General features: G+C 39.5%; 1 protein-coding gene across 1 annotated transcript in view; it reads right to left on the reverse strand.

Moving 5' to 3' along the window:
* Positions 1–2,404: 2,404 nt before the first annotated feature.
* LOC130914742 (transmembrane protein 65-like) overlaps positions 2,405–27,358 on the reverse strand; it is a 67,843-nt gene continuing 42,889 nt past the window's right edge. Inside the window, exons 7-8 of the mRNA XM_057834203.1 lie at positions 5,708–5,813; positions 2,405–4,446 (exon numbers count right to left, since the gene is read on the reverse strand). Of these exons, the coding sequence (XP_057690186.1) occupies positions 4,303–4,446; positions 5,708–5,813 (250 nt within the window). The 3' untranslated portion in view covers positions 2,405–4,302. The remainder of the gene's footprint in view (positions 4,447–5,707; positions 5,814–27,358) is intronic.

Raw genomic sequence — 27,358 nt, forward strand, 5'->3', positions numbered from 1 at the left:
TGCAGCTGGGGGTCGGAACCCCAAGGCCCCCGCCTTTGGCTGCCACCCAACTCTGTGCGCACCCAACCCCTTTGGCCCCTCCCACAGGTTGTGAGTCCATGGGAAGGGGAACCCACGTTGCCTTTTCGGGCTGTGCCCACCTGGGCCCCATGGGGACAGGCCCAGCCACCAGATGCTTGCCTTCAAGCCCCACCTCCAGACCTTGCTGCAGAAGGGGGCCCCGGTAACCTGTGTCCGGGCCAGGGAAACCTGAGTCCATTTATTTTTCTCATCATAAGGGGTCATTTTTAGTCTGGCCCCTCACCTGTTTGCCGTGGATGACCCTGCCAGGGGCTTATAGCCCCAGACAACATAGCTCCTAGGATCATTGGGACACGTAAACCCCTCCACCACGATACGGTGATGACTCACGGAGGAGAATTTTGTATTTTGTACTGTTCAATCAATTAAAATTTTTTTTTTATTGAACAGTACAAAAATTTTGTATTTTGTACTGTTCAATTTAAAAAAAAAAAAAAAAAAAAAGCTTGGGGACGTCACAACAACGCTCAGGTTGCATGAACTGTTTGGGTTGTTTTTTCTATTGTGTCATTAATGGACGATTTATATGAAGATTTGTTTTATTATTTAAAGAAAGGAACATATAACATCACTGCTGATGTCAAACAAACCATAAGACATTAAAAGAGTCGAGTCTGACGCAGGGTTAAAAGCCAGGGAAAAAAAACAGATTTAAAAAAAAAAAAAAAAAAATAGTTTTAGAGATGGACAGTGATGGGCCCTGATATTTAATGTTAGAATCAATCAACCAATCATACCGTGAAAATAATGGAACGTCACTGTCAAGCACAGGCCCCCGAGCAGATTGTGCAACCCGAGTGAATTACGTACTTACACCGGCGCATTCGAAAAATAACTGTAATGTGAATGAGCACTAGGCAACAGCACGAGTACAAGCATGATTAGGCAGGTGAACAAGATATTGACAAATAAAAACCAACAGTGAGAGCAGATGGGTGCTGGTATGCACCTGATAGTTGCTTGCAATCCGGCGTTGAGCTAAATTTGGGAGTTTTGTGAGCTTGTTAAGCTTCTGTTTACAGTGCAGTATATTTTATTGCTTGTTTTTTCTTCTTCGAATATTGGCTCCGATCTCTCTCTGCATACTCTGTGCACACAAGGAGTTATATCTTTTGTTCAAACATAGTCACTTCACACTTCAGTCATTCCATTTTTCCCCTCCAAATTTAATTGTGTCAATGTTTATCATTTCATTTTTAGAAAATATAAATCCTAATGTTAAAACAACAACATAATAAACAAAACCTGAGATCAGTTTTGGATTCCACACTCAAAAACTTGTTTAAAAAAAAAAAAAAAAAAAAAAAAAAAAAGAGTTGTTATACAACAACAATTGTGGTCCCCAAAGTTCATTTTAAGGTACCATAGTTTTCGGACTATGAATCGCAGTTTTTTTTTTTTTTTTCCCTCCATAGTTTGGCTGGGGGTGCGACCTCTATTCTGGAGCGACTTATGTGTGAAAGTATTAACACATTATTATATCATTTCACGTTATTTTGGTGTTTTGGAGTGACACTGATGGTTTTGTAAACTTGTTAGCTCGAGCACAATGAATTTCGTTGTTCATGCATCATCTAACATTATACTGCACACTTATTAAGCATGCCGTTCTCTTTTGTATTTTTACTTTAAATTGCCTTTCAAGATGACATATCTGTTCTATGTGTTGGATTTTATCAAGTAAATTTCCACCCAAAATGTGACTTATACTCCGGTGCGACATATATATATTTTTTCCTCTACGTTGGGCATTTTATGGCTGGTGCGACTTATACTCAGGTGCGACTTATAGTCCGAAAAATACGGTACATATCCTACATGCAGGATTGAAAAATCACACGATGACATACTGCAAGGGACACATTTTCTCTCCAGGCTTTTCAAATGACAATATTGCACAATTATTACTGAATCTTACCTTCACAAGTACCTGCAATCAATCGGTCTTTTCCAGTTGAAGGATAGGTTTTCCTTAACAGTGCAGAAACAGGTGGGCATGGCTCCAATGAGTCCAAAAGAGCCAAACGATTGTGACAGGAATGAAAATACAATGTCACAGATTGAATCAATCACATTATGAGCGGAAATGAAGCTCAAGCTTCCTCTATTGAACAAAATGAAACCAGATACCTGCCTTGGAGGAGTGTGGTTTTAGTTACAAGGAGTCATCTTTCACCAGCTCTGTTGCACTTTAACACTTTTCTTAAGGACAAATTCAGAAAACTAAAATCTGGAATATAAAACAGAACTCATATTTGATTTTAACTTGCATTTTTTAAAGAGTAGCTTTTTAAAATGACGTATGACAACAAAGGTTAAAGCACAAATTGGACTAGAGTGTGAACATAGTGTTTAATTAAAGCAGAACAAATGAAAAACATTCCTGACAAATCCTTGACACCCATGCTTGAGTTAGCATGCGGCTTGTAACCACTTCTAGAGTTTAAAAAGAAACCAATATAGAACTTAAATACAATTGGTACATGCTTTTTCAAACCTCTCACAAATTAATCACCATGACAACTAACAAGAATAATAAAAGAAACCGAGCAGTCATTTACTATCAAGTCATGTAGTGCATCGCTATCCATATAATTTAGCACTCTTCCAGTCATGTTACAGTTGCTTCTCTATAAATAAAATGACATCATGTGCAAGAGAAAGTTAAATATACGAATAAAAATAAATATAACAAGACCATTTGATGTTCATGTCATTTTTGTTCAACTTCATTTGTGTGCTTTGCTGACTTAGTATTGTATCATATCACATGTCATGAAGCTAATAAAGCTTGATATTATCTGCATGTAACTTCATGAGCATCCTACACACAGTTTATATGAACAAAACAAGGTTTCAGTCTACAAGTTGAAGCATGTGCTGTGTGGGGGTCAAACAATCACAACCATAAGGTTATAAAACTTCATTTCTTCTGGAATGTCTACAGATGTAAATAAACAGCTATAATTGTTTTGTTTATTTAAAAGAACAGTTAGGGACGTGCTATTGGCAGTAAATAAAAACGAGACAACAAAACCCAACAAAAGTGTCCGATGCAGAATTTGGAGGAAGAAAAACTATTGATAGACTTTGCATCAGTCTTCTATTCTGCTTGCAACACAGAACGGAAGCTCATTTTCAAAGATAGATACGACAAAAGTTAAGACTGCAGATCCTATATAGAATTTTTTTGCAATTTTCAAAATTGGACCACAGTCCTGTTAGCAATAAGAATGTTTAGACTTGACTATCAGGGAGGCACAGTGCTTCTAATATATTTTGCATTACATGAGGGACAAACTATTTAAAGTCTTGGCATATGATGCAGAGCATTAACACAAAAACTAAAATGTTTTTCCATCAAAAACAGAACAATAATATTCTATAAGGGATTCATTGTTGATTTGGCTCTTGGATTAGATCGTCCTGAAAAGGTGCGAGGGTACCTAATAATGTGGTTTGAATATGGGAAGACTCTTAACCAGTAGAGTGCAGTAGAGGCACAGTATAGTACAGTCATGTCTAACGCTGAACTCATGTGCGCTGAGGGAAATTGTAATTGAAATTAAAATGATTCACTGTACAGTATTGCGTATACTTTTGGTGCCATTTTCGTTACCTTTTTTTCCTCATGTCAAATGTGGTTCTATACAATTTACACATGTTTATAGTGATCAACAACCAAAAAGTAAAATTCGGGCTTAAAGACTTCTTTAAAATGATATTCACACACTGTCACATTGTACAGCATATTCTTAAAAGTTGAAATCCCAAGTTAGTCAAAACCAAATCCATCACTAGAGTCTTATAAAATCATAACATCAATCTCACCGTTACATCAGCATTCTCAGGTATAACAGCTGATTGGTTGAACTGAACTTGAGGCAGGTCACTTTTTTTTGTTTTGTTTTTTTGGGCGCGCTTCAAGCAAGCTTGCATGTTGCGCCTCTTTTTGCGTCACCATGCAGTGACAGCTCGACCAGTCAAGCAAGGAATTGATGAAATGATATCCCCTAGTCTGTACCCAGAAACGTGGCATCAGAGGGAGCAAGGAGGTCAGTTGAGTGTTGGGAATAGCAGCAAGCTGATGATGATGATAATGTCGGGAGTATATGTCCATGTGCTTCACTTTACATGAAGCTCTTGAATAGGATTGAAAGCCTTGGACTAGTTCAGGGTCTTTTTTTGGTCCACGTTTCCAAAGCAGGAGTCCACTCGAGCTCACTTGCTGTTGTCCTTGGCGGCTGTTTGTGTCTTGTTATCGTTGGCGTCCTTCTTGGCGTCTTTCTTGTCGTCATCGTCATTGAAGAAGAGGAGCGGGAACATGCCAAGGATGCAGCCGATGCCGACGCCGATGGCTTTACCCTGTGTGCAATACTTGCCATGTTACCGAATCTAATGAAATCATACAGTATTTTCATACTTCTCGTCATGCACATACAATTACAGGAAGCAAAAAGATTCGATTTTCTGTCACACTTTTCTAAACTAACAATATTGAAGGTTGGCGTGAACTTTCCCATTCGGCCCTTTAGTGTTTGACAAATCAGAGCTAATTACATCTCACAGCTGAAAGACTGCCCACTATTGAAAATCTTTCTGGTGTAATTTTCTTTCAGACATCGAGCGAACAAAAGGGCACGTCACTGATGTTTGACTATTGTTTCAGTCAATGGAGGAAAAATGAAAGCAATCATCAATTGCAGCTGTGAAAGTAGCCTGTTAAAGCACCACAATGGAATACTTGTCCGAATGAATCTAGTTTTGCTTCAGCGATTGCTCAACAATCAAAAAGTGCAATCTAATTTTAATTACTGTGGTAAACAGTCATTAATATGCATCTGCTAACCACTCAAGACACAAGAAGTCAACCAATTGATGATGTGCAAAAGCGACAAATTTTGGATGTGTGCGGCATACATCCTTAAATTGTGTTACCACAATTGGACCAGGCTGGGCCACCAATATGACACATATAACTCAGACACTATTATCCTGATTACAAATCCGTGTTCCTTGAAAGTGCCCTTTTTAAGTATACAGTGGTACCTCTACTTATGAAATTAATTGGTTCTGGAAGTAGTTTCGTAACTTGAAAATTCTGTAAGACAACGCGTTTTCCATGTAAATGCCCTAATCCGTACATAAACCTTTTACAATGCATAAAAATGCAACAAATACATGTTACAATTATACTTCTGCACAATAAACATAAAAACAAGAGTTGTGCTTAATGTAAAAAACCAAGAATAGAGTAAAGAATAAAAGTTAATACACTCATGTAAAGCTGTCGGAACACGAAGGGCGAATGAAGAGGACGCTGGGATGCCCACATACACATATAGTAGAGGACCCTCTTAGCCAATTGGATGCCAGGAAGCCAAGACAATAGCCAATGGCAGAGCAGCTATAAGTATGTTACGTTCAGTAAACTCTGGGAGCTGCAAGTACCTGCCATACTGTATTGTTGCCTTTCGTATCCTGAAATGTCTTTTGTAAAATTTTCCGGTTGAGGTGTGTCTTAACCTGAAAATTCTGTATGTAGAGACGTTCGTAAGTAGATGTACCACTATAGTTGGTTGAATGTTTTGCACCTATTGCCTGGAGTCGCACGTGACAACTTTACCGAGTGCGAGCTGACTCTGGTCTGCCACATGTCGGCCTGCTTTGGACTCAGGTCTGGAATCTGCATCCCCAGTCGAGATGCCAAGGCCTCCACATATCCTGCTAGTCTGGAGAGTTAATAATGAAGACAAAAAAGAAAATGAAAAAAAGTGTACATGTGTCATAAAAAAACTTCAACTGTTATTGTACTAAATAAAACACTTAAAAAAATGTTTGCATGTAGGGCTGCAATGATTAATCGATTAACTCGAGTATTCAATTAGAAAAAAAAAGATTCGAATTGAATTTTGCTGCTTCAAGTTTAATTTAAGTGGCGTTGCAATGGTTTATTTTGAAAATGTTTGCGTTTAGTTTTATTGATTTGGGTGGATACACTGCCCTCTAGTCTGCCTCATTTCATATGGATGAATCCAGCTGCTCCATGTTAAGACAACAAGTTTTTGTTTGAGCTAATGTTTTTTTGTAATGCATTCGTAATTTAGATTATTGGTACATTCAGCCGTTTTTTTTTTTTTTTTTTTTTGTGGGAATATGTGTCTGAACCATTTGTTGAGAGCATTGTAAAAAAAAAAAAAAAAAAAAAAAAAAAAAAAAAAGCGTTAGCATTTTATAGCATTTAAGCTAGTGGACTTTTGCTATGTAAGTTCGTCATTGTTCTTTTGTTGTACGTAGATCCTCATTTATATATATTTTTTCATACCGTTTAAGGCTCAGCTATTTTAAGTATTCATGTTCCTTATCCGATTACTCAATTATTCAAACTAACTAGTTCATCGATAAATCGACTACTAAAATAATCAATAGCTGCAGCCCTAGTTTCAACAATTTACATCGAAAATAAAGACTATTGACTGAAAATGGTTCAATATTAGATGAAATGTTTTGTTTTCTCATGTATATTTATAATTGCTCTCTACCTAAAAAAAAAAAAATGTTTTATCCGATTACTCGATTAATCGATAGAATTTTTTAGTCGAATACTCGATTACTAAAATATTCGATAGCTGCAGCCCTAAATGCATGTTAGGTTAATTGACGACTAAATTGTCAATAGGTGTGAATGTGAATGGTTGTTTATCTGTACTTCCCCTGCAATTGACTGGCAACCAGTCTGGCACTTTGACACCAGAACAAACAGCTCGATCTGACAGTTTTATTTTTTGGGGTGGGTGAGGTTGCCATAAATCATTGAAGTGCCATAAATCAATCATTTTTTGTACCTCTGTTCATGTCACTGACCTCCCGGGGGACGCTCACTCCACACAATATCATGACAGGCACACCTCTATTTTTCTCATTTACATCGTCAATCCCTTCCTGCCAACTCTTCTATTTGACCCAAACAAACACTTATTGTTGCAACAATCAGAAGCCAAAGTATAACACACACACACAAAACTGATTACTATTGTAATTGAATGGTAAAAATCCATTCATAAATATGTAAAGGAGACGCTTGTCAAATCAACAGGTAGACCTTTCATTGCACAGGTGTTACACAATATTACATGCCGAGGAAGGTTTTCTTGTTTTATGCTTACAATGGGTGTTATCATGCAGGTGCAGCACCTTGAAAAAAAAAATAAAAGAAATTGAAAATCTGTCTGGATCAGCATTGCAAGAGTAGCCAAAACATTTTTAAATATGGAAGCGCTTGAACATCAGGGGAAGGGGCGGGGCAGTCCCGTCATTGCTATTGTGTACGTTGCGGACTTGAGCATCTACATGTCGTTCATAAACATTAGAATCAATTTTGGAGTGACATGCCAAGACGGCGAAAAAACCTGCGATAAAATTGACGCCACCTCTAAAAAGATTTAGATTTGTTCCCTGTCACAATAGTTACTTTATCGACTCATCGTCCAATATATAAAATGGCCAAAAATAATTGTTAAGGGCTCGATAAATTACGTACGTCATTGACATGTATTTGCGAAGTCTTGTTCTCCCTCCCTGGAGAAGGCAGGACTCATGCACATACACACAAGCAGTTTGGAGAATAATGGTGTACGATACTACATATTTTGTCATTGATCTAATCAAGTGATCAAGTGATTACATGGCCATTGTTTCTGATACAGATAATATTTAAGATGCAGTAGATAGCTCACTGGTAAATGTCACTTTTCATGATCTTCAAGAGTTTTTGTACTGATTAATTTACATATTATAATATGCCAGCAGAAGAAAAAAAATAAATGAAATCAATAAAATAATTTATCACTATCACCATCAAAAATGTACCAATCTCTCCCTCCACTCAGGTTAAGAGTCTGGGTGTCATCCTCGACAGCACGCTCTCCTTCCGCTCCCATATCATCGACATCACCAGATCGGCCTACTTCCACCTTCGCAATATCAGGGTCCCCCCAGAATTGATACATCTAAATTCAAGACTTTTAAGACCTTTTTTTAATGCCATTTCAACTGAAAATTAATACTTTTCTTGCACCTATTATTTAGATCATATTGAATCATATTAAATAAAAAAATAAAGCACTGAACATCAAATTTAACCTCAATTACTAAGTGTGTTTGACAACAGAATGCATATATATTGAAGATACAATTAAAACACATTTAAAGTAACATTATAAAGTCTGTCAGAATTTTTTAAACACACACACAATAATTATGGACAAAAAGAAGAGGAGGACAGGACTCAGACCAGCCATCTTCTGTAACAGGCTAGCCGCTAGTGCACCTGCCAAGAACCCCAGTGAACATGGCTAACTCTTGAGTTAAAAAGGCGAAATTCACATTCATTCGAAAGGCAAACCGAAATGTTTAAGCAGATCCACTGCCTTTGCATGACCCATAAACTGCAATCTAAAGTATCTGGATGTAACTTGAGCCCCTATCACATACTCCAAAACAACGGGAATATCGCGGGACTTAACCATGCAGCAGTTGTGTGTGAAAACAATTTCCCGTGTCGAGTGAAATGGGAAGCATTCTGCGTGAAAGCAGGCGTGTCCAACATTATGTTTAACAAACTTTTCCAGCGTTATTTCATTGTGTAAATGCATTTATAATGATCATAAAAATATGTAGACCATTTAAACATTAAGAAAATGTGCATTTTTTTCTGCCAACTGAAAATTCGTGACAAAAGACAGTTACGACATCGGGAACGCTCCCTGTGGAACAAAACGGAATATGACCAACACTGACAGCCGATGCCAAACAAAAATGACGTAATATCCGAAACAGATCACCAATGGACTCATTTGAAGTATATGAATGGTGGTCTGTTTTGGTGTTCAGAATCCACAATACTTCTGCCTGCAGGGTTTTCGTTCCACCGACAAACGGACGTATTCCCGATGCAGAGGTGGGTGGATTCTTTGTTTTGCCGGTTGTGGTGGTTTGGCACGCATGAGTTGCATTTTGATTTGTAGTGACGTGCATCGTAAAAATTCTATGCGTCATCTTCGTTATGGATTTAAAAAAAAAAAACTTTGTCACGGACATAATTTAGGTTGCACTGAGATGTTCTTGAAAATGAAGACCACGGTGAAAAAATTCCAGACTTACAACAGCTAATTTAATACTTTTAATACCTTTAATAATGGAAAACTAAATTCAATGCTTTTTAAATATTTTTAATAACTCGCGGGTACCATGAATATTTTTCGCCTCCTTCCTTCTCTCATCCGCCACACCGCTTCTACGCTTGTCTGTAGTCTAGTCACTTCCCGGCTCGATTACTGTAACTCACTGCTCTTTGGTCTCCCAAATAAGTCCCTCCAGAAACTATAGCTCCTCCAAAAGTCAGCAGCACGCCTCATCACTCGGACCCCCACCACACACCACATCACCCCCCATCCTCCGTCAACTTCACTGGCTCCCAGTCAAACGAAGAATTACAAGATCCTAGTAATTACCTTTAAAGCACTCCATGGCCTGGCCCCTCCCTACCTATGCAATCTCCTCTGTATTGAATGTCCCCCCCGTTCACTTCGGTCCCCCGTGTCCGTTTCGCCACCTTCGGTTCCAGAGCTTTTAGTCACTGTGGCCCCTAGCTCTCGAACTCCCTACCCCTCGATCTTCTCAATATATCTACCCTCTAACTTTTCAAATCCAGATTCAAAACAGACCTGTTTACACTTTCTTATCCACCATGATCCTTATCTCGGTTTTATCCTGACCTCTTAAACTTTTAATTTAATCTTATCCTGCTTTTAATCTAATTTTATGATTGTTTTGTTATTCATGTTGAACTATTGTGTTCCTATCTTTCTTTTAAAGCCTCTTTGCGTGTCTCGTAAAGTGCTCTAGCATAGACTTCGTAATGGAATTGACGGGTCAGATTACATCTTCACTGCGCTACGCCTTCAAGTAGGGGGCCATCCCACAATCCGTTTCAGTTATTCAGTCAGTCGCAGAGACACATGCATTGATCCAACGCTGGAATTAGGTTGTAAAAGTATGAAAGCTGTACTGCATACAAACAGGAAGGATTGTCTCAGGAGTGATTTGTTCGAGGATTCAAGGTAATTATCATATTTTTCGTTTTTTCACAAGAATTTTCAACGTAAAAAGCTTTTTATTGTAAGGCTGCCGCCAGATTGTCTGAAAGATTAGTATCATTCTTCGACATATTTGCGTAAAATAAATGCTAACTGCACGTTTTTGTCTTTTTTTTGTTTTTAACCAAGATTCGAGACTGTTTTGCGTCCATATCTATAAAGGATTTAGGGATTTAAAGTGCCTGTGACACGAAAAAGCATGTTTATTTCATAATACACGTGGTATTTTATGCTCCTGAATGAAATGGACCACTTGGATGTGTGAAGAAGCGATCGATATATTTATTCAATTTTTTAAATCCTGCTCTACGAAAATGACAGACTTCCGGATTCAGTCTTGCATTGAGGAAGAGGGCGCTGTGACGTGTATGGAAGAAGGAGTCCTCTTCACTATACAGCCGTACTGTTGTATGAGAAGGACTAAGGATTCAGCTGATTTTGCGGATTAATTCGTTTATTTTTCGCATCACGCCAGCCAAACGGCTGCAGAAAAATCTTGCTGTACGACGGAGAGGCTTATGAGCCTTTACTGGGTTTCAAAACGTTCCCATTCACCAGTGGATATTGGGCAAAACACCCCTACTACTGTGGGACCATGGGACTTACGAGGAAGTGAGTAAACATCGTGTTTTGTATTATGTCAAATACTGGGATCATTTTAATATGTAGGTGGCTTGCATTTCGTGGCTGACATGCTCCTTGTCGCCTCGGCCGACGACCGGCGGCTTGTCGCACATCCCCCCGCCGGGAGAGCACTATATTCGGCTTATTGCACTCTTCATGTGCCAGGTGTTCTGTCAAATTTTCCAACCGATCAGAAATTGCAATTTTGTGTTATAAATAGCCACGAATACAGCGATTACAAAGTAAACACTACAAACTTACTTTAAATAAAGGACTAATTACATTTGATCATGGATGGGCATGAAAAAAGCTCTCCTCATACACACATTGTCATGTTAGCTGCATAACAACTGCAGCCACCCTCCTATAAGTCTATCGCTGTTTAGGACTTTTTGATTGATGATTTTGCCATATTCGTGTTAACCATTTGGCAGCTTCACGCTCCTCCGTTGTCGGCCGGTCATTGACCAGCTGATTCCCCGCAAACGAGCCCTCTGTCCTCAGCAGGGGAACGACGAGCTCTAACTTGTTTGCCGCCGGGCGGGTTGCTGATCGGCGAAGACAATCGACAACCCAGTCGTCATGTGAAATGATCCGGGCTAGTTATGTGTGATTTTCCGCTTTGAGGACTTTGAAACATCACTGGATTTGGGTTAGCATGTTGGCTAGCTGTCACGCCTCTTGGTTTGTTTACATTCTCTGAAGCCGGGGAAAGGAAATTACATAAGCCCGACTTAGGTGGCATAAAATATCGTTCGGGAGGGGCTACAGTAAAGGTGAAGTCGACAGTTTTGACCATTATGGAGTAATTTTGCCTTGTTGTCCTGAATAAATGCATTTTTATTATTTCATATTCCATTCAGCACAAGACTTATTTATCATGACCATGGCATTTATCTATTGGGGAAAAATACTTGGATGAAAAGAATATCCTGTAAAAAATATTGGAGTAGAGAGACTGAAACAATGACATTTTGCGGCTCCCTTCGTCGCGTTTTCCACGTTCTGAATAATTCCCCCTCAATGGGCTGAATAGTAAAACGGATGAGCCCATTCTCCCGCTGACGTCATCCTCTTGTTGGGGACGCTACAGCCCTATAAAGGTAGGCGTGGATAAACCGCAGATTAAAAGACTAATTCCTCGTCATCTGTGCTTTGCTAAATTGTTGTATATAGTCGAATGGTCTCAGAATATGATTCTAATTCACATAATAATGCTATTTAAGACTTTTTTCACCTGTTGTACACCATTTAAGCATTTACTCACAAGAATTTTTAACGAAAAAAAGCTCTTTGTCATTTCACTCGGTCAGCTTTTGACGGCCACGCCAACAATGCATTATGAAGTCTATGGCTCTAAAAATAAAACGTATAATTATTATTATTTACTATCCTAAAAAAACAAAACAAAAATAATTGTAATCATAATAGGCACAGCCACGAGTAGGTGTTTAAGGAAACATTTATATGTGATTGAACTTTGGCCTGAACACGATAACAGAAACTGCATGAATTTTCAGCAAACAAGTAGTATAGAGTATAGGTTCTCCCCTAAAAAATCCGCAAAGAGGTGCGTAAATTTGCTAGAAGTGAACAGCAAAAACAGAGAAGTGATGCTGAGCAAGACATGTCTGCAGGAGAAAAATGACCCTCAGTTGCTTTCCTACCAATTTTGAGCACCCGTGCGACAACAGGATTGATGTTTTCCATGATTAACTGATGATGTTTTGAAGGATTTGAAAATTAAATTGCGACAGAAACATCACTCACTAAAACATAACGTAGAGGGAACCAGAGCCACTTGCACACTTTTGACAATATTTCCATTTTTATGAGCAGGAGTTGCAACTGTATATCACGATTCAACGGACCATATTTCACTGACAAACAGTTCCAGCGTGACAAATGCATTCATAACATTTGAAGTTCAAACTAAATGACAAATTTAATGGCTGCTCAGCTCTTCACTGTCACACAACTGTCGAGTCAGCGGGCTGAAAGACAACATGTTCTAAAATCAAGACATTTTTCGATTAGATGCCTTTAAACAAAGTGAAACACTAACAATTCAAGGATCAATTTTCTACCAAACTAATGATGTTAAGGGTTGAAAGGAAGAGAACTTTATTGTAAATAAGACCATGTCCTGGACTGGTACCCAGTGAACCATTTACCCACTCAATTAAACTTCATTGAGTCAGAACTGCTGCCTAAAGTCAGGCAATTCTAATAAAAGAATGGATAAAGCACTTTAATGTTGAAATGTAGCAAAATGATGTTTTGGTTGTTATCAGAGTTGAAATAAGGTATCTAGTTCATCATTTTATATCTAATTAGTAAATAGGTAGGGTCATTTCTATTACGCAATGTTTTTTTTTCTTTTTTTTTTAATCTCCTGAGAAATCATACCTGTAATTTTCAGACTATAAGGTGCACCTGACTATAAGCCGCCACCCACTGAATTTGACACGAAAACGGCATTAGGTCATTGATAAGCCTCAACGGACTATAAGCTGCAGCTGTCCTCACTGTATTATGGGATATTTACACCAAAAGTTATCAACCGGTAACACTTTATTTGACAGCAGCGCCATAAGACTGTCATAAGACCAGCATAATTATGACATGACGCAGACAGCATTAATGAATGCTTATGACATGTCATTTATTGTCATCTGGCAAATTATCTCGCTTTTGAATGGATGTAAAAGATCCGAGCCGGACATAAATGGAGTTAGGGACAAAATTTAATCACAAATAAATCAACAATAAGCGGCACAGGACTATAAGCCTCAGGATTCAAAATGAGGGAAAAAGTAGCGGCTTCTAGTCTGAAAATTACGGTATGTGTTTGTTTGCCACGAGTTAATGACACATCCGACAATGACAAGATGTTTACTACTGAAATTGTCACTATTTTGGTGTTATAAAAACATAAATGCTTAAAATAGTTACGACTGAATTACAGTACATCATGTAATGTTGTAAGAAATAAAATTTTTGTATGATTATTAAGATGATAACAGTTTGAATAGTGGCAAAGATATAATGATTATGTGCAAAAGCTTTGTGTTAAAGTTATCTTGTGGGTCATAACGTGGTGAGCGCAGGTATATCTCTCTACAGATCAGCCCCAGGAGGCAAAAACTGCGTTCTTTTGAGATGATTTTATCTAAACTGGCAAAGTCTAATTATGTGGAACAGAGGGTTCTGGCTGTGCTAGAAAACAAATGAATTGGTCGATTAAAAAAAACCAGCAGCTTAGACAAAGCTGGCAAAGACGATGTCATCTGTCAGCAGACCTACACACGCATAGCGTCAACATACACATAAGGGAATCATACGTTTAAACAGTAGATTTTAATGTGTCTGCTGGAGAGCAGTAGAGCTGAGCGCAAACGCTACCTTGAGGAATAGAAAGCAGCACAATCATTTTAGAGAGTGTGGCGGCAGCTCCATCTATTTAGCCTCCTTTCTTAAACAGCCATGGAAGAATATGGTGCCGTTCGGAATGGAAGGAATTGTTGACTTGAGAATCGGCAATTATCTAACACCGATTAGTTAAGATCAAGGGCGTAGATTTGCATAGGGTCGGTAAGGACATAATGCTACCAATTTTTCATGTTGCTCAAATAGTCCCCACCATTTTTTAAGCAACCTTATTTGCATTATATGATGAGTCCAGTTTTATAGGTAATTTAGATTGTCTTCCCATACATGTAAGGATAGAATAGACACTACCATTATTAAGTAAATTATTTTCATTATGTTCAGACTTATATTTATCCCTTTTCACTTGCTGAATGTGCTTGTCTACCCCCCCCCTTCCAACGCACATTTTTTTTGGCTGATGACATGAGCCCCCCGCCACACAGACACACGCACACAACCCCGACAGATTCATGTTGACAACATGCCGCCTCCTCCGCCCTATCAAAGAGGGATATTAGAAGTTTTACTTTTTTCGGCCAGCAGCAGCCACTGTAAGTAATGTAAGAAGACGTCAATGTTGTGGAGGTCGGGGAAACACCACTAATTTGGCTAGTGAAAGTCTGACATGAGTCAGAGTTAGCATCACATTAAACTGTGTGAACTTGCTAACCTGCAAAACTACTGCAGTCAGGCCAGCCACAAGGATCAATGAAGTCAAGCTAGCCGTCCCTCATTTGGATCATTGTTTGTATTATGTGCATTACGGTAATACAATGTGGTGGCTTCAGAGTGCAAGTTACAAGAGTGCAAGAATGGGTCCACTTCAGTGGGACACTGACATGAACATGAACTGACATGAAAAAAAGACAACTGAAATGAAATCACACATCAGGATTTCATGAGCGTACTTTAGCTCGAGTCTTGGGGTAGTCTAGTATGCTTCAGATAGATTGGTCCTTGGATATATTAGTTTTTTTTTTTTTTTTTTTCCATTATTTTTTCCCCAAATCACTTTAATTTTACAATACTTTAGTTTGAGTCCCGGGGTCCAATGTCCCCCAGAAGTGGACACGTTTTTTTTTTTTTTTAAAATAAAGGGACTCGCACTTCAAAATGTTTCTTGAAAAAAAAAAAGGTTTGAATCGAACATTGTATTACCTGAACCAATACGCATGAAAGTATCAGTCAATCAAGATTTATTTTGCATTGATCATTTAGCCTATCAATTAATTAGGTTCATATTCATGAGAAATGTAGCGCTGACCTCCGTTCAATAATCTTGTTGGTCTCATTAATGTCCCGTCCCCAGCAAAAAGAGTACATGCAGGTTGTGCTGTTACGTATATCGTCCCTACCAATGTTGAAGACCAAACCGATGCCCTTGGTTGAGATAACATTGTTGTCGTACAATTGGCTCATTGCTCATCACGATGGGACGTTATATCCATCGGGAATTTTACAAATGTAATTTGTAATTTTTTTCCGGTTTAGGGAATGCCCATAGCCATGCATTCATATTTTCACCAGCTGAAAGGGAGCTTTTTAAAAGATCGACTTTTACAGTTCCAAAAGAAGCAAAATCAATACAATGAATATTAATGTGTCAAGGTGTGCACATCATCATCCAATTTCTGAAATTGAATGATGATGATGATGATGATGTGAAATTGAATTTCAACAGCATTTCCAGCAATCAATTGGGCACTGCAGTGCATGGTCACACTCAATTTAAAAGGAAGAATAGACCTAAATGAAAGAAATACCACATTGAAAAACTCATTTTATAAATGGGTTACCAAGGTATTGCCACTTCGAATAAAGGACTGCCATGATGCAATATAGTCACCTTAAGAAGTTTTGGAACAGCAAGTTCAATTCCTGTGCTCTTGTTGTATCCTGAAGACAATCGGGTTTCAGATAAAAATGTGAATATGACACAAAGGTTCAGAATTTCAGTTTTTATTTTGTGTTTTTTACATCAAGATGTGATAAACAACCCTGAAAAGATTTTTTAAAAACCCACAACTTTTCAAGTGAGCAAAAGTATTAGTTTCTAGTTTCCCAGGTGTTGCCTTTTATATCAATAACAGCGACATGAAATAGTTCCTGATTTTGGCTTTGGGTTTCAACTGCGAAAACTGTTTCTGCTGAGCAAACATGAAGACTAGAGACCAGTCTATGAGAGAAAAGCAAGCGTTTTGAAGCTGAGAGAAGTGGGAGAATCGATCAGCGCTATTGCAAAAACATTGGGCATAGCCACTACAACAATTTAAAATGTTTTGAATAAGAAAATCTACTGGTGTACTAAGCAACAAGCATTGAACAGGTTGGCTCATGGTAACAACAAAAGTTGATGACAGAAACATTGTGAGAGCTGTGAAGAATACCTTAAAAACAACAGTCAATGACATCACTGCTACCCTCCACAGAGCAGTGGTGAAAGTGTCACAATCCACTGTTTGAAGCCTTTGAGAGAATGAATATAGACCCTACCCACGTGACGTCACAACTCCGTCCTCCTGACTGGTACCAGCCAATTGTCCGTCAACACATCGTGTTTACCTGTTACGGCTACGTACATTCCTCCTATTTACGGCGTGTTTTTCTGCTCGTTAACATTAATAATCAAAATGGTGAAGGCGTGTGTGGCGGTCGGTTGCAATAACAGAGAAGATAGACGGAGAGACTTGAAGTTCTACCGGACCCGAGAGACCCGGAGAGGAGAGAGCGAGATGTGCTGCTGCAATTCGACGAGAAAACTGGGCTCCAAACGATTACCACAGATTATGTAGTAGTCATTTTATATCTGGTAAGATGCATTTAATATATATTTAGAGGGTTTTGGGCTGACAACCACAATTAAGATCATTGCTAGGCTAATCGCCGACAACATACACGTATGTATGTAGTGAGAGTGCTATCGCTAAACCATATAAACATTAAAAGCCCTAGCTCCATTGACAAATGACATGAAATACATTAGACTTGACAGTGGATGTTAGCAAGAAGATTTTGAATTGAAAATTTCGTAACTCACCTTTCCAAGCACAAGATAAGATTCCTGCCGAATTTTTGTGGACGAGGACCTGTTTCACCCAACCAGCAACGAAGTATTTATAAGCCTCCAAGCTCTTAAAGTTTTTCAAACTTTCATGAGAATAGGCTGATTTTGTGTGGACAAGATAGTTGTACATATCAGGGTAGCTAGCAGATGTCAGGCAAATACGGCGGAGACAGCGGGTCGAAAAACATCGATTTAGGCATCAAATATGGATCTGGCGAATGGATAAACTGAAGCTTTTCCACATAACGCCTTTTATGCAACGCATCAAGTGAGTTTACGGCATCCGAAAGCACCGGGTCTTCCATGAAATTCATTATAAGTTGCTCGATCAATTGAGACCATTGATAATAGACACAAAATGACGGACAAGGGGGCGGAACAATACAGCGATCACGTGATTTTGTGACGTCGGTGGGTAGGGTCTATAGAGGCCATACGCACTCATCAGCACAAAGAATCAGAAGGCCTGATTGAATTTTGCAAAGTAGTACAGAGATCAGCCAGAAAGTGTAGAACAAAGTGTTATGGACTCATGAGACAAGATTAACCTCTACCAAAGCGATAGAAAGACCAAAGTATGGAGAAATAAAGGATCTGTTTATGATTCAAAACATAAAAGCTCATTTGTGAAACATTGTGGAGGTAGTGTCATGGCTTGCTTGCATGGCTGATTCTGGAACTGGCTCACTAGTCTTAATTGATAATGTTACTCATGATGGTAGCAGCACAATGAATTCTGATGTCTACAAAACCATCTAGTCTGGAAATTTACAGAAAATTGTATCCAAACGGATATTGAGAAGCTTAATCATGCCACAAGGCAATGACCCAAAGCACACTGCTAACACAGTGGGTTTATGGGTTTGCACTTTGCACTTTACCAACTTAGCTGTATGAGCTGGATGGATGCTCCAAACAAAGTTTCGTTGTGCTTTTTTTGTAACAATGACAATAAATATTCTGAATCTGAATCTGAAACAAAGGACTTTGTCGGGTGAAAAAAAGTGAAAGGTGTTGGATTGGCCAGTCACCAGACCTTAACCCAATAGAACATCCATTTTACCAACTGAAGAGGAGACTAGAGGTAGAACCCCCCAGAAACAAACAAGAACTCAAAGAGGCTGCAGTCAAGGCCTGGAACAGCATTTATAATGAGAACTGGAACAGCCTAGTGAAGACTATGGGTCGCAGGCGTGATGCAGTTATTGAAAATAAGGGTTATGCCATTAAATATTAACGAGGAAGTTCAGAAATTTTTTACATTAAGCTTAATCTTCGAGTTAGCAGGGGTTTAATTAATTGGTGGAGTTGATTTCAACAAATTCCGTTATTTATTTGTTAGTTTCCGGTCTCCAGAGTGGCTAAGCTAGCACGAGTCAATGGCAACTTCCTAGCATGCCAATAAAGAACGATACAGATCTACGAACAGATCAAACATAGTTAAATAAATCCAAAACACAGATCATTGTATTTCACTCTGCAGGACTTTATTTTTAGATGCGTAATACGACCACAATAGAGAGGAGTGCTGCGGCCACTAGTGCTCTCGCTGCATTCGAGGAAGGTGGGAAGTCGGACTTATCCTGCTCAGAGGGTACCAGTTGCGACCTCAAAGCATTCCAATCGAATGTAAACAGCAAAGATAACTGAAACGACAAGTTGTTTTTTACTTTGGCCATCAGAGGACATTTTGACCTCCAGCAATCCTGCTTTCTTGTAAGCGATCAAATAGTGGAGGCGTTCCAATTATATTTTTCCAGATTGAAGGTTGGAAACTCTGACTTCCCACCTTCCTTGAATGCAGCATCAGTCTGCAGAGTTAACTGACAGCCGGCAATATGGCGAAATGTTCATTTAGAGGCTGTGGAAACAGACAGAAGAAATGGGCAAAGGAAAGTTTCCACAAATTCCATATAAACTCATTCAAAGCTCAAACTCCGGAGCCCTGAAACTAATAAATAACTAACAAACTACATGGAATTTGTTGAAATCAACTCCACCGACTAATTAAACCCCTTGCTAACTCAAAGATTATGCTTTATGTCAAAAATATTGAACTTCCCCTTTAAATCTTATTCAATTTATAGTAATCTAAAAATGTCAGTTTCAAAATTTTTCTCATTTTAACAGTGGGTAGGATCAAACAACGGGTCATTTTTTTCTGGGTTGTTTAATACATCTTGATGTAAAAACCACAAAATAACAGCTGGAATTATGACCTCTTGCGGCATATTTATCTTTTTATTTGAAAAAGAGGTCTTCAGTATACAACAAAAACAAAGGCTTTGAACTTGCTGATTAAATATATAGTTGGAGGTGACTATATATTGGCGCTTAAATTATAGTACTGGAATTAAAAGAAATGTCTGCAGAGAAAGAGAAAAAACAACTACACCAAAAAAACAAAAAAAAAACGTATTTATTACAGGTTAGTTTTTTTTGTCTTGGAATTGAGGATTTAGGAATATCTACGTTTGGCAGAAGTGTGGAATTGACGCAATAGGAGCAGGTACAGATTTTCTGTGACAACACAAGATTTGGGCAATTTGAAGGGTGTGTTTAAGACTCAGATGCATTTAGTTATTTACCAATTTGCTTCTAAATTGATTGTTATTACTGAAAATAAATGTCAGTTTGATTTTCCTGAGCAAAACAAAAGCAAAAAAAAAAAAAAAAAAAAAAGCCTTATGTGAGGTAGCAGCTTTAACACTGCTTTTCAAATCTGAGAATCATGGTGAAAACAAACATTGGCACTAATTACAACACAGAAATCAATTCTTCAAGCCTATAATTTGGCTTGTTGCTGGGAATAATTTAAACTAATTCATGCGCATTCCATCCAGTCTGCCTGAAATTGGGGAAGGGGGGGTGCAGATGAACCAAGTGCGAAGCAGGAAAGCCCAACTTGTAATGCATGCAAATGTATGGGTTTGGGTATAGAGTTGGGTATTCGTCATTTGGCCTTCCCTGGAAAAGAAATGACTTCGACAAGAACTGTATGAATAATGGATGAGCCGATACTCATGTTTTTCAATATATCATTTGAAGGAGGTATTGTACAACTGGACAAGGTTTACCATTTTTATCGTTCACAGGTAATTTGACTCTAAGGACCCACAACTAAAACAGTCTGTATGGTAAAATGACATCTGTGGTTTCATTCATAATGCTCCCAAAAGTGAACATGAAGTGTGACAGGATTGTTGCACAGCTGCAGCCCTGTTTTTCTCATCTCTTACTGATAAATCTCACCTTGACAACACCCTCCCAGTAGTGTTCCCCTCTACAGCGTGATAGAGTACCACATTCACATGTGAGGGGATGTGTGTGTGTGTGTGTGTGGGGGGGGGCGTGTCGGTGTGTGTATGTGTGGGTAAAAAGGCCACAAAGATGTGTCATCCATCCATCAATGCGTCATAATTCATCCTCATTGATGTCTATGCGCTGCATACCAGGCAGCTAATCTAAATGTAATGCTGACTGATGATTTCAATCGTCACTTTATTAAAAATAGCGGACGTTTAACAGAAAACCACAATATTACAGACCTAGACCACAGACCTACAACTTCCTTAATTTTGCTATTCTTATTTCAAATACAAAATCAGTGTTCTCAATTCTTCTAACCTACTATGTTAAGTAGGAGTGTGACAAAAGGCTGCCATTGACGGTGCTCGACGCCCAATCAATTTAGACTTTCACTTTCTGTTCATTTTAGGGCATTTACAGGTAATTTCCTGTTGCGTTTGAGTCACTGCCTATTCATTTGGGTGATTCCCAGGTCACTTCCTGTTATGTAACGCAAAATAAACAGCAAGTGACCCATAAAATACCTCAAAATCAACAGGAAGTAACTGAAAATCAACAGGTAAATGACCTTAAATGGCCCAAAATTACTCATTGCCTGGCATTGGCTGCCACTGACGGCCAATGAACATGCGTTCATTCGCTGCCCCCCCCCCCCCCCACTTCAAACGGCTTGAACGTCTACTAGTGATAAACTCACTCCAATTCACAGCAGAAGCTTGTTTTTCTGTTTATTAGTTTTTTGTAGAATATCCTGGAATGATTTCCTGACCAATTTATCGATAATCGTTGTATCGCTATATCGTCAGATGATCATTATCGTGAGCTTTGTATCGCAAATCGTATTGTATCGTGAGGTACCAAAAGGTTCCAGGAGTCCAAGTCACCTGATTTTGAGGATCTGTCAACACAGAGTACCGATCCGATACCTTGGCAATTTATTAATTTATTACAAAACATTTTTTTGTTTCTTTTGAAAATATCTCTGTTCAACTTTGTATATTTTGTTGCTCTGCAGCTGTTAAAAAAATCTTAAAATCCCATATTCTAAAAATGTTGCATAGTACGTTGAATTGCTGCCGACCCCCAGTCAAATTGGATTGGACGTCTCTCGCCATCAATAACGTACCGCACGAATGCTATTTTTAAGACCGCAAGGCTGCATGATGTCACAATCGTAAACCGGAAGGGGGTCAACATAGGAGCACGCTCGCATACAACCCATGATAGTACTGCTTGTTTTCTGCCGGTAATCTTTAAAAAAGAACAAGCCGAGTAAACACTGCTGCCATGGAACTTGTTGAAACATCTCTAGACATTTCGACATATGAAGGACGATTTCTTCACGCGTTTCCCGAAGCCAAAAAGTCAGAGGAAAAAATGTGAACAATGGATCGACTTAACACCAGCAAGGTGAAGCCATTCACCTTCATATGCAGTAAACATTTTGTTTGGAGCCATGGTCCTACAGATGACAATGCTGATCCATTGCCTGCCACAGCCTGCCCCAAAGAGATAAGCCATTTTCATATTTTTACTTATTTTTTAGCATGGCGTCTTGCCGTGCTGCTCCTGTCTGATCTGAAAAAAATTAAAATGGTATTTGACTGCCACTGTTGTTACCTTTTCTGTTGTAAAGAAACAACTTTGGTAAGGCGGACGTGTAAATAAATTAATAGAATTAAGATTCGTTATTAACTCATTTGCTCCCAAAACCGTATAGTTACGTTCTATTTTTAATTGCTTCAGTGTCCCAAAAACGTATTTATATGTCTTTTGCATTCTTTTTTTGACAAGAGGCATCAATTTAAAGCAATAAAACTGGCCACTGGAGGCCAGTAGCGCATTTGGTAAGAATTCATCTCAGGCCAAGAAAGGAAGTGAAGAAAAATAGTCAGGCAACGGAAGTTGGACGGATCGTGTGAAGACGCGTGAGAGAAATGTGGAGAAAGATCGGAAAAAAATGCAAACGACACTGGAGGAGTGTTTTGAAAAGAAAGCGAAACCATCGTCAAAGAAGGATTCAAAAAAATCTATCTTTATGAGACAGACGGTGATGTCCACAACAGCGTCAGGTTCCACACCCGTTCTGCGGAGCTCACGTTGCATTACTCCTTAGCCCGAGGTTGAAACCAACAATGAAGATGATGAAAAAAGTGATACCAATATTGATCCGGACTCATCAGATTACTCTGAGCCACCTCATTCAACCGGGAGCAGCCGAGAGCCTTCCCTGTTGTTATGTGCGCAAATAGTTCAACAGTTCAATAGTTTAGTTATGTGTAAATAAATTGTTACTTTGCGATCAAAAGCTCTATTTATCTTGTTTGTTATTTTGTAGAACGAAAACATTATTCAGATGTTCCGGATGTAACTAAAGCAAAAAAAAAAAAAAAACTGTGTTAAAGCTATGTTTGAAAGGTGTGCTTTCACAGCAAGCTCAATTTCTCTTTTTTCATCAGAAATTCGAAAATTGCTCAAACTAAGCTATTTTCTAACGCTGATTTCTAAAGAATGGAAAAGGATAAGAACTTTTTTTTTTTTTTACTTTTTTTGCTGAAAGAAGAGAGTCCAATCTTTCTTTTGGTGGGTTCCATGTTTGTATAGCAATAGAACAGAATTCTCTGTGGGCCTTGCAAAATCAGTCAAAATCCAGTAAAACGGCCGGGAGCGAAGGGCCTTGCTCCGGTGAAAATGGCTGGGAGTGAATGAGTTAATGAAAAAATTGAAAGTGTTCATTGGCTGTCACTGAGTAGTATTTGCGATCACTACACAAAAATAGCAATATAAATTACCCCCAAGAACGGTCAGAGACGTAAGACAGCCAGAGGACATGATATATAAGAAAGTGCTAGTGCAATTAATACTTCAAAATAAAACTACTTTTTAAAAACCCGATCTTGTACACACAATTCCCATGGCGTACCGCAAGCAACACGTCACTTCCGTTCATTAATATTCATGACATTAGCTACAGTTGCCAAGTAAGGACAAGCCACCGTTTGTCCCTCATAGGAAATGAATGGAAATCGTGTACGAAGGAGATGTTTACAGAGTTAAACCTACCAATTCTCTCCGAAAATGATGTGCCTGGTGCCAAATTCACTGGCAAAGATGTGGAAGAACATAAAAATGTTCAGTTAAAGAGATGGCTTTAGTGTCGAAGGCTGAAAAAGACGAAAAAAACGAGCCGACCTAAGCATAGCTTTAGCTTTTTTATCAACGCGACTGACAATGACATTCTCCTGTTTCAACAAGCTATCCTTTACCATCAGCCCTGTCTTTCTTATATATCCTCTGGTTGTCCTATAATAATAATAATAATACATTTTATTTGTAGAGCGCTTTTACCAATGCTCAAAGACGCTTTACAGTAGGAACAGAAACAGCAAACAACGTGGACAGAACAGAACAAGAAAATAATTATAAGTTAAAAGCTAGTTTAAAAAGGTGAGTTTTTAACAGTTTTTTGAATGTGGGAAGGTCTGAACATGAACGCATGGGTTTTGGGAGTGAGTTCCAAAGGGAGGGGGCGGCAGCGGAGAAGGCTCTGTCCCCCCTAGTTCGGTGTGTTCTTTGTTTGGGCGGTGCGAGGATGTTTCCATTAGAAGAGCGGAGGTGACGGGAAGGGGTGTGGGGACAGAGAAGGTCTGTGAGGTAGGGCGGGGTCAAGTTATTGAGTGCTTTGTAAGTGAGAAGGATGATTTTGAACTGAATTCTGTATGAAATAGGAAACCAGTGCAGTTTGTGGAGGACGGGGGTAATGTGGTTCCTATAGGGGGTCCGGGTGAGAAGGCGTGCAGCAGAGTTTTGGATATATTGTAGTTTATTTATGAGTTTGGATGGAGAACCAAAGAGAATGCTGTTGCAGTAGTCAAGTCTGGAGGTTATGAAGGCATGGATGAGGGTTTCAGCAGTAGAGAAGGTGAGGGAGGGGCAAAGACGGGCTATGTTCTTGAGGTGGAAGAAGGCAGTTCTGGTGATATGGTTGACGTGGTGGTCGAATCTGAGTTTATTGTCAAAAATGATACCAAGGTTGCGGGAATGTGTTGAGAAAGGCAGGGTGCAGTTGTTGAGGGTGAGGGAAAAATGACTGTCTATGGTGTGGGCTGCTGGGTCGAAGATGATTATGTCTGATTTGTTACTGTTGAGTTGAAGATAGTTTTCTTGCATCCAGGAATTAATTTCACTGAGGCAGTTTTGAAGTGTGGATTGGGTGCTGTGCGAGATTTGTTGTGTGGTTATGTAAATTTGGATGTCTTCGGCGTAGCAGTGAAATTGGAGTCCATGTTTGCGGATGATCTGACCAAGGGGGAGGATGTAGAGAATGAAGAGGAGGGGACCTAGAACTGAACCTTGGGGGACACCTTGTGGTAGGGGAGCAGGAGGGGATGTGCAATGATTGATGGCGATGAATTGCTGTCGGTCAGTGAGGTAGGAGCGAAACCAGGAAAGTGCGGTACCAGTGATGTGTAAAGATTCTAATCTGGAGAGCAGGATGGTGTGGTTGATTGTATCGAAGGCAGCAGTGAGGTCCAGGAGGATGAGGATGGTGAGTTGTCCGGAATCCAAGGAGAGAAGAATATCGTTGGTTATTTTGAGAAGGGCTGTTTCGGTGCTGTGCTGTGATCGGAAGCCAGATTGAAAAAGTTCAAACAGGTTATTATTGGTGAGGTGGGTTTTGAGTTGAGAGGCCACGGCCCTTTCCAGGATTTTTGACAAAAAAGGGAGATTGGAGATGGGGCGGTAATTGCTTGGTATATCGGGGTCTAGGCCAGATTTCTTTAAGATGGGAGTGATGGCAGCCATTTTGAGAGTTTGGGGGACAGAGCCAGAGCAGAGGGAGGTGTTAATGATGTCAGTGATAAGTGAGGAGATTACGGGGAGACAGTCTTTTATTAGAACAGAGGGAATGGGATCTAGGGTGCAGGTGGCAGTTTTAATTCCAGACATTATGGTGGCAAGTTGAGTGGTTGATATTGGAGAAAGTTGAGTGAGTTTCTTGATCGGAGTGAGCATAGAGGCAGATGGAAGGAAGGATGGAGGGGTAAGTAAAGCAATGGGACAGATCCTGGAGGTATTTAGGTTACTGTAGATGTTGTCTATTTTTGTTTGGAAAAATGAAAGAAATAATTGACACTTTTCTGGAGTGAATGAAGCAGACGAGTTGTCATGGGGTTTGAGCAAGGAGTTTATGGTGGAAAAAAGAGCCTTGGAATTGTTGGAGACGGAGCGGATGATGTTGGCATAGTGGGTGGTCCGGGCGGTGTTGATTGCTTCTTTATATTGCTGTAGATGTTCCTTATATGCTATTAGATGAACTGTTAGGCCGGTTTTTTTATGGAGTCTTTCAAGTTGTCTTTTCCGGGTTTTCATTGAGCGGAGTATGGGCGTGTACCATGGGGCAGAGTGTGTAAAAGAAACTGTTTTCGTTTTGAGAGGTGCGTGCTGATTTAAGCAGGAAGAGAGTATGGTGTTGTAGTAATTTACCAGGACAGTGGGGTCCTTTGATGGCGGGGCAGGTGAAGTAGACAGATACCCGGTGAGCGAGGCTGATAAGGCTGTGGGAGAAATGGATTTAAGAGTTCTGAAGGTTATGGTACGGGTTTGTTTGATTCTGGGGATAGGAATGTTAATGTCCATGGTTATTGCCAAATGATCAGAGATGTGAAGGTTGTAGCTGTTTATCTGCTGGATATTTAGGTTGGAGGAGCAGACGAGGTCCAAGATGTGACCCTGACTGTGTGTGGGAAAGTTAATATGCTGGGTGAAATCTAGACATTGTAGCAGTTCTAGGAATTCAGTGGCCAATTTATTGCTAGAGTCGTCAATATGCAGATTAAAATCACCCAGGAAGGGAATTGATGGAGAAATGGCAAATAACTGGGTTCGCATGTCAGTCAGGTCAGAAATAAGAGAAGGGTGCGGTTTGGGGGGGCGGTAAATAATAGCAGTAACCAGAGGGCAAGGGCCGGAGAGTTTAAAGACAAGGTGTTCAAATGAAGGGACGGATGGAATTGAGATGGCAGTTGTCTTGATAGTTTTCCTGTAAATAATAGCAATGCCACCTCCTCTGCCAACAGTGTGGGGTTTATCAAGGTATGTGAATCCAGTGGGAGTGGTTTGATTAAGAGAGAGATATTCTAATGGTTTTTGCCAGGTTTCGGTGAGGCAGAGAATGTCTAGGTTCTTTTCTGTTATGAATTCATTAAGAGTGTGGGTTTTGTTATTGATTGATCGGGAATTAAAGAACGCCAATTTCAGATAATTTTGTTTTATAAGGGGTAGTGATGATTTGGGAATTGGACGAAGGTTGGCTGTATTGATATGTCTTGTGTAATCGAAGCGGTGCTGCCTTTGGTTGATGATGGTTTTAATTTGATTTGCAGGTTGAGATTGTAGTGCCAGATGGGGCCGAGGAGAGGCGCTGATGGACGGAAACAAGTAAAGTGATGTCATTGGATTGGAGTGAGGGGAGGGTTCATGGGAGCTAATCAGTCATCCTGTGGAAGCACGTGTGAATGTGTGGATAGCGTAATGGAGATTCCCTGTGAGCATTTTGGTTCCGAGCATATATGGATGGATACGATCACGGTTGAAAAGAGAAGTACGGTTCCAGAAGAGATTAAAATTGTCTATGAAGTTAACGCTGCGACTGAAACAGGTGGATTGGAGCCAGGTGTGAAGGCTGAGA

This window comes from Corythoichthys intestinalis, chromosome 4 (genome assembly GCF_030265065.1).
Source record: "Corythoichthys intestinalis isolate RoL2023-P3 chromosome 4, ASM3026506v1, whole genome shotgun sequence".
In the NCBI taxonomy this organism is placed as follows: Eukaryota; Metazoa; Chordata; class Actinopteri; order Syngnathiformes; family Syngnathidae; genus Corythoichthys; species Corythoichthys intestinalis.